Source organism: Theropithecus gelada, chromosome 7a (genome assembly GCF_003255815.1).
Source record: "Theropithecus gelada isolate Dixy chromosome 7a, Tgel_1.0, whole genome shotgun sequence".
Lineage (NCBI taxonomy): Eukaryota > Metazoa > Chordata > Mammalia > Primates > Cercopithecidae > Theropithecus > Theropithecus gelada.
The window spans coordinates 9,383,925-9,392,664 of NC_037674.1; the positions used below are offsets into that span (position 1 = coordinate 9,383,925).

At 42.2% G+C, this 8,740-nt stretch overlaps 1 protein-coding gene across 1 annotated transcript; it reads left to right on the forward strand.

Annotated features, from left to right (window-relative positions):
- The first annotated feature begins 58 nt into the window (after nt 1–58).
- PGBD4 (piggyBac transposable element derived 4) lies at nt 59–2,273 on the forward strand. The gene has a single exon (XM_025389648.1). It carries the CDS (start codon nt 504–506, stop codon nt 2,259–2,261), a length of 1,758 nt encoding a protein of 585 aa, XP_025245433.1. The 5' UTR covers nt 59–503; the 3' UTR covers nt 2,262–2,273.
- The last annotated feature ends 6,467 nt before the right edge of the window (nt 2,274–8,740 follow it).

The following is an 8,740-nucleotide window of genomic DNA, read 5'->3' on the forward strand; positions in this document are numbered from 1 at the left end:
AGTACTGCCCTAAACTCCCGGCACTCTGGATTGGAAGGCGGCGCACAGAGCGTGTGTCAAGTGCCCATGAAGGGGACTGCCCATGAGGTGAAAGTCAAGTGTGTGTTGCTGTGGCAGCCACGGAGGCCAAGGACCTCACGGGAGTAAAAGATGACGAGACTGGCTTCGGGAGAAACACCATCCGGAAGAGACCTTTCAAAAAACTTCTAGAGACTCCCCAAGACGTATGAGATGAAAGGCTTCTATGTGCGTTTAACCCATTTCTCCTTAGCCCCTTGATTACGCGCTGCTGTGCGGCGACTGCAGCGCTTACGCCGAGATAACTCGTGTATTACAGTCACAACCTTACTCCCAAAGTTTGCCACGAAATATCTCGCTTCTGTTATTTTCGCATGGTTCTGGTATATTGACTTTTGAAACAAAAGACATCATTCTGTTTATAGCATTCTGTTTTTAGTAGTGGTATTTCCATTTACAAAATATAGTGATTCTCAATCGCCGAAATGTCAAATCCTAGAAAACGTACCATTCCTATGCGTGATGGTAATACCGGTCTCGAACAGTTGCTGGCCGAAGATTCATTTGATGAATCTGATTTTTCGGAAATAGACGATTCCGATACTTTTTCGGATAGTGCTTTAGAAGACGATAAGATCAGGCCTCTGTCCCATTTAGAATCTGATGGAAAGAGCCCTACATCATCTGACTCAGGGCGCTCTATGAAATGGTCAGCTCGTGCTATGATTCCACGTCAAAGGTATGACTTTACCGGCACACCTGGCAGAAAAGTCGATGTCAGTGATATCACTGACCCATTGCAGTATTTTGAACTGTTCTTTACTGAGGAATTAGTTTCAAAAATTACTAGAGAAACAAATGCCCAAGCTGCCTTGTTGGCTTCAAAGCCACCGGGTCCGAAAGGATTTTCGCGAATGGATAAATGGAAAGACACTGACAATGACGAGCTCAAAGTCTTTTTTGCAGTAATGTTACTGCAAGGTATTGTGCAGAAACCTGAGCTGGAGATGTTTTGGTCAACAAGGCCTCTTTTGGATACACCTTATCTCAGGCAAATTATGACTGGTGAAAGATTTTTACTTTTGTTTCGGTGCCTGCATTTTGTCAACAATTCTTCTATATCTGCTGGTCAATCAAAGGCCCATATTTCATTGCAGAAGATCAAACCTGTGTTCGACTTTCTTGTAAATAAATTTTCAACTGTATATACTCCAAACAGAAACATTGCAGTTGATGAATCACTGATGCTGTTCAAGGGGCCGTTAGCTATGAAGCAGTACATCCCGACAAAACGAGTACGATTTGGTCTGAAGCTATATGTACTTTGTGAAAGTCAATCTGGTTACGTGTGGAATGCGCTTGTTCACACAGGGCCTGGTATGAATTTGAAAGATTCAGCCGATGGCCTGAAATCATCGCGCATTGTTCTTACCTTGGTCAATGACCTTCTTGGCCAAGGGTATTGTGTCTTCCTCGATAACTTTAATATATCTCCCATGCTTTTCAGAGAATTACATCAAAATAGGACTGATGCAGTTGGGACCGCTCGTTTGAACAGAAAACAGATTCCAAATGATCTGAAAAAAAGGATTGCAAAGGGGACGACTGTAGCCAGATTCTGTGGTGAACTGATGGCACTGAAATGGTGTGACGGGAAGGAGGTGACAATGTTGTCAACATTCCACAATGATACTGTGATTGAAGTAAACAACAGAAATGGAAAGAAAACTAAAAAGCCACGTGTCATTGTGGATTATAATGAGAATATGGGAGCGGTGGACTCGGCTGATCAGATGCTTACTTCTTATCCATCTGAGCGCAAAAGACACAAGGTTTGGTATAAGAAATTCTTTCACCACCTTCTACACATTACAGTGCTGAACTCCTACATCCTGTTCAAGAAGGACAATCCTGAGCACACTATGAGCCATATAAACTTCAGACTGGCATTGATTGAAAGAATGCTGGAAGAGCATCACAAGCCAGGGCAGCAACACCTTCGAGGTCGTCCGTGCTCTGATGATGTCACACCTCTTCGTCTGTCTGGAAGACATTTCCCCAAGAGCATACCACCAACGTCAGGGAAACAGAATCCAACTGGTCGCTGCAAAATTTGCTGCTCCCAATACGACAAGGATGGCAAAAGGATCCGGAAAGAAACACGCTATTTTTGTGCTGAATGTGATGTTCCGCTTTGTGTTGTTCCGTGCTTTGAAATTTACCACACGAAAAAAAATTATTAAATACCGATCATCATATACATCTGTTCCATTAGGATTAGAGACAAGTGCTGTTTAGAAATAACTCCAAGACTGGGAGGCCGACCTGGATGGATCACCTGAGATCAGGAGTTCAAGACCAGCCTGGCTAACATGGTGAAACCCTGTCTCTACTAAAAATACAAAAATTAGCTGGGTGTGGTGGTGCATGCCTGTAATCCAAGCTACTTGGGAGGCTGAGGAAGGAGAATTGCTTGAATCCGTGAGGCAGAGGTTGCAGTGAACTGAGATCACACCACTGCACTCCAGCCTGGGTGACACGAGACTCAATCTCAAAAAAAAAAAAAAAGAAATAACTCCAAGAACAGTTTTGTTGTCATTGTTTGTTTCTTTCATTTTTTTTTTTTTTTTGTTTGAGACGGAGTTTCAGTCTTGTTGCCCAGGCTGGAGTGCGATGGCATGATCTCAGCTCACTGTAACCTCCACCTCCCAGGTTCAAGCGATTCTCCTGCCTCAGCCTCCCTAGTAACTAGGATTACAGGCATGCGCCACCACATCCACCTAATTTTGCATTTTTAGTAGAGACTGGGTTTATCCATGTTGGTCAGGCTAGTCTTGATCTCCGACCTCAGGTGATCTGCCCGTCTGGGCCTCACAAAGTCCTGGGATTATAGGTGTGAGCCACCACGCCTAGCCCCAAGAACAGTTTTTATATTTTATTTTCACATTGAAAATCAGTCAGATTTGCTTCAGCCTCAAAGAGGGTATTTATGTAAAATTAAATGAGTGCAGGCAGCGAGCTACGCTTTTTTTTTCCTAAATAGGAAATGGGAAGGAGATACTGTCTCTGAACAAAAATAGCTGGAGAAACATATAACTGTTAACTAAGGGTTGCCTCTAGTGAAAACGGTTGGAAGACAATTTATATGATGCTACACTATTCTTCCTGTTGTGATTGCTTTACTGTGAACATAACAAGGTTGTACTGGGGAGGAGAGCAGGGGTTGATTGCTGTCAATGTTGATTGCCAAGATTTCAGACATATTTGCTCCAGTCCTTTCGTTTTCTTTATGGTGGAAAGTGAAGTGACTTGCCCAAGATCTTTGTCAGCCCTAAACATCGCTGTCTTTACTACAGATTCCTATTGAGGGCAATGCATGTTTTAGCCTTGTGCTCTCTTAGAGTTAGCATCCTGGGAAAGAGTAACAGCAATTGAAAAAAGAGATTCAAGAGCCAAGTACTCAGCCCTGGCAGGGGATGGGGACGTGGTGCCCAGAGCCACCCCTATACTCCAGTCTCCCTGGCATCAGCTACTGCAGCCCTGGGGTACTTGCCCTCATCTTTTTGCTGAAGATAGTTATTTCTTCATATTTGATCGCTGGAAGGAGCAGTACTGCTCAGAAACAAAAACAAAAACAAAAAACACACACACATTCGACTTTCTTGTCTGCCAAATACATCTCTTATTTGCTAGGGAAGTGGTAATTCAGGCTCAAGAAGTGTATGGAGAAGGTTTATTTTCAATCTTTTTACTTTAAAATATGCCTTAGTTTTTGAATAGATAAGACATTCCAGTTTAAGAAAGTAAAAAAGTCAGTTCAGAAGGGAGAAAGGAAAGATAGTGTTGATTTTAATCAGACTGTGATGTACCTACTAGACACAGACAGGGCCAGTGGCAAGGCCATCAGAAAACTTTTTCCCAAGGCCACACCACACCTGCAAAACACCTAACAACCTTCTTCTTTTCAGTGATTACCACTTCCTTACCAATGACTTCGCTTTGTTCCTCGTGCCTCCAAACAGATTGCTGAGATACCCAATCCAAAGCCAATCTTGGCTTCCCTAGACTCTCCTCAATCATTCAACAGAAGCCCAAATCTTGTAAAAGTTCCTTTCTGGGCCAGGCGCGGTGGCTCACGCCTGTAATCCCAGTACTTTGGGAGGCTGAGGCGGGCGAATCACGAGGTCAGGAGTTCGAGATCAGCCTGGCCAACATGGTGAAAGCCTGTCTCTACTAAAAATACAAAAAAAAAAAAATTAGCTGGGCATAGTGGCAGGTGCCTGTAATCCCAGCTACTCAGGAGGCTGAGGCAGGAGAATTGCTTGCACCTGGGATGTGGAGGTTGCAGTGAGCCGAGATCGCACCACTGCACTCCAGCCCTGGCAACAGAGTGAGGCTCCTTCTCAAAAAATAAAAAAGTTTCTTTCTGTTCCCTCTTACTGTTATATCTTTGGTTTCTCTGGTGTGGAGTCTTCCTTACAGCAGCAAGCTCATAAACTTAACTTGACTGCAGGTGTGTTCCTTGGTGGTCTTTATCCAATAGACTTCGTCACATGGTACAATATTCAAAAGGTATGAGTATAAAAAAAAAAAAACTCCCACCTACTTCTCTCCCTGGTCACCTAATTCTCAAGAGGCAATCAGGGTTGCCGTTTTCCTGAGTATTCTTCCACAGATAGTCAACTGTCTACAGAAAAATATATACGTTAAAAATAAGGCCAGGCACAGCGGCATGCCTGTATTCCCAGCTACTCAGGAGGTTGAGGCAGGAGGATCAGTTGAGGCCAGGAAAGCCAGGAATGTGAAGCTGTAGTGTGCTATGATAGCAGGCCTGTGAATAGCCATTGCAATCCATCCTGGGCAACAGGACCTGTCTCTAAAAAAAAAAAAAAGAAAAGACAAAAAAATATTTGTAGTGTTTTTTGTTAAAAAACAAATCCATACATGCATATATATGTATATACATAGTATGCTACCAGTTGTGTGGAAAAAAGGGGCAAAATATATATTTATTTAACTTATATACAAATAACATTCTAGAAATAAAATTATTGTTTAATATAAAATACACTAATATATAATAATGTATTACCTAACATGATTATATATAACTATAATGTGTACTGTGTTTTACATATATATTTCCACAGCATGCTATAAATGCAATCCTGCACTTTGCCCTTTTTACTTAATATATCTTGGAAATCATCCTTTATTAGTACATAAAGAGCTTCATAATTCCTTTTTACGGCTGTAAAATGTCCCAGCTTATGGATGGACTGGTTCTCTATCAAGCAACATTAAGACTGTGGCCTATTTTACTATTCCTGATTTTGCTGAAGTGAATTTCTTTTGCCATGTGATTTCCACAGGTGTATATATGTAGCATAATTAGTACTAGTAGAAAGTAGAATTGCTAGATCAAAGAGTACGTGCCTTTGTAATTTTGATGATATTGTGAAATCTTCTTCCACAGAAGTTGTTGCAACTTTCACTCTCACCAGCAATGTGTAAGATAACTTGCTCCTCCATACCCTCACCAATAATGAGCTATCAAATGTTATTTTTGCCAAGCAAATAAATTAAAAGTGATATCTCAGTTTTTGTTTGTTTGTTTGTTTTTTGAGACAGAGTTTCACTCTTTGTTGCCCAGGCTGGAGTGCAGTGGTGTGATCTCGGCTCACTGTAACTTCCGCCTCCCCGGTTCAAGCGATTCTCCTGCCTCAGCCTCCCGAGTAGCCTGGATTACAGGCACCTGCCACCACACCCAGTTAATTTTTGTATTTTTAGTAGAGATGGGGTTTCACTATGTTGGGCAGGCTGATCTCGAACTCCTGACCTCAGGTGAGCCACCTGCCTCGGCCTCCCAAAGTGCTGGGATTACAGGCGTGAGCCACCATGCCTGGCCCTTCTTGTTTGTTTTGAGACAGAGTCTCACTCTGTCAGGCAGGCTGGAGTGCAGTGGCACCATTTTGGCTCACCGCAACCTCTGTCTCCCGGGCTCAAGCAATTCTCCTGCCTCAGCTTCCCGGGTAGCTAGGATTACAGATGTGTGCCACCACACCCGGCTAATTTTTGTACTTTTAGTAGAGATAGGGTTTAACCATGTTGGCCAGGCTGGTCTCGAACTCCTGACCTCAGGTAATCTGCCTGCCTTGACCTCCCAAAGTGCTGGGATTAGAGGTGTGAGCCACCAGGCCCGGCCTCTTCTTGGTTTTTTAATCCCTCTTCAGCCATATGGTGAATTAAATCTAAGTTGTATTGTAGGATTAATGGAGAGCAGCTAAAGAGGAATGTGTTCAGCCAATGATAGTTATCATGAAGGATAAAAGGCTCAAAATCCTGATTTTAAAATTCCAAATGCTGATTTTAAAATCAGTACATGTTGAGCTGAGCCCTGAGACAGGCCTTTGTTTCAGTCCCAACCAGAGCAGAAGTAAGCATTTTTGGAACCATAGGAAAAAGATTATTTGAGAAATAATGGAATGGGACAAAAGATTATAATGTGCTACAGCTCTCTGACCATTACACTTTCTAAACTATGAATACAATTTTACTTTTCATAAATGATTTCATAAATTGCAAAATTTAGAAATAATGCTGAAATAAAAACAGCTTCATCCCAAGTTTCCTGATTTTTTTTTTTCTGTACATGTTTGGTGACCCTTCTTTGATGGTGGTATCTTAGATACTTGTTCAGTTTCTTTTTTTTTTTTTCTTTTGAGGCAGAGTCTCACTCTGTCGCCTAGGCTGGAGTGCAATGGCGTGATCTCGGCTCACTGCAACCTCTGCCTCCTGGTTCAAACGATTCTCTTGCCTCAGCCTCTCAGGTAGCTGGGACTACAGATGCCCGCCACCAGCCCGGCTAATTTTTTGTATTTTTAGTAGAGACAGGCTTTCGTCATGTTGGCCAGGCTGATCTTGAACTCCTGACCTCTGGTGATCCACCCTCCTCGGCCTCCTAATGTGCTGGGATTACAGGCGTGAGCTACCATGCCCGGCCTTGACACTTGTTCAGTTTGACTAACAGGTAATCAGTGCTCATCATAATACCTCCCATAGGAGCTGGGAAGTATACTTTTCAGTGGGACAAAAGGTGGAAGAGGACCAGCAGTGAACAGTAACTGAGGTCTCTGTATCCCCATTTCTGCCTTCCTTTCTTCCCTTCCCTTATTGTCACTCGTACTAAATTATCCAATGCTTCAAACTCCTCACATGCCAGGCTTATACCTCTATAGGCATTACATGGAGAAGAAAAGCCTGAGTAGTGTTTTCAGGTAGTGCAAAATTCTGTTATCTCTACTATTTTCCAGGTAGCCAGAGGAATTGTATAAGATTCAACTCCAAATTATGTGTTTTCCCATAATGTAGCCCTTGGACTCATGCTTTATAAAATAAACTATAATCATAATAAAATATTTTAGAAAGATTTTGTGCTGGACTGGCTCAGTTTGTCCAGTCAGATCACTTTTTTTTTTTTTTAAATGGAGTCTCGCTCTGTTGCCAGGCTGGAGTGCAGTGGCGTGATCTCAGCTCACTGCAACCTCCGACTCCCGGGTTCAAGCGATTCTCCTGCCTCAGACTCCCAAGTAGTTGGGATTACAGGTGTGCGCCACCACGCCCAGCTAATTTTTGTGTTTTTAGTAGAGACGGGATTTCACCATGTTGGCCAGGATGGTCTCAATCTCTTGACCTTGTGATCTGCCTGCCTCAGCCTCCCAAAGTGCTGGGATTACAGGTGTGAGCCACGGCACCCGGCCCAGCCAAATCACTTTCTACTCTTACCCTGCTTTGTGACCTGGAAGGGTGGACCTTTAAGGGCTGCAAAAATTCAGTTCCATTTCCTTCTGGCTTCCTATTGGGTTCAGCCAGTGGGAGCTATCAGTAACACATCCCTTGCAGTTTCTCTTAAGGCTCCCAGTACTTCAACAATTTTAATAAAGGGATAGTTGACAATCGCCCCTTTTGAGTGTTCCCTTTCTTTCTTGCCAAGACCCTGACCCATATGTATTTCAAGTAGAACTACGTATGTTTATTATTGCAAATAGCGTTAAAGTAAGAAGTGACCAGTTTACTATCCAAGCCATTCACTTTTCTGCCTCTTCTTTTTTTGCTGCCTAGCTCTTGACTTCATATCATGGCCACAAGGGGGTGAACAAAGATAGGGACAGAAACAAATCTCAAAACCCATGCTTTAGGAATTTTTATAAATGTTCGATTACACCAACAGAAGTTAACTGGGGTTTACAGGTAATATTTCTTTTTTATTCAGTGTTCTTTTTAAGTTTCTGTCTTTGGCAACATTTTTATAGTCAGGGAATTATAAAGCTATTTTTCAAAATAAAAGGGGAAGTAAACTTGCTAAAAATATATAATAGAATTTACTTTGAACTCTTAAAGTTGGAATCTGTGAAAAACCAGTTATCATCTTTATCTGGACTTTTCATGATCACTTAAAGCAACATCTTCGGGGACCGTCTCGGCCTTTCCCCCTCTCTTTCAGTATTCTGCTTGTTGGCACTGATGTAACGGTGCTTTTTAAACTATTCTGCACACACTGGCTATCTATTTACATGGAAGAGTTAGTCAGTTATAAGGTATGACTACAAAGTAACGAGGATTATACCTTTAGCCACTTCTCTTTTATATTTAAATCAATGGGTTTGTGGTTTTTTTTTTTAAAATAGAGTAACACTAGCAGAATGCTTGGGAAACTTCAGCT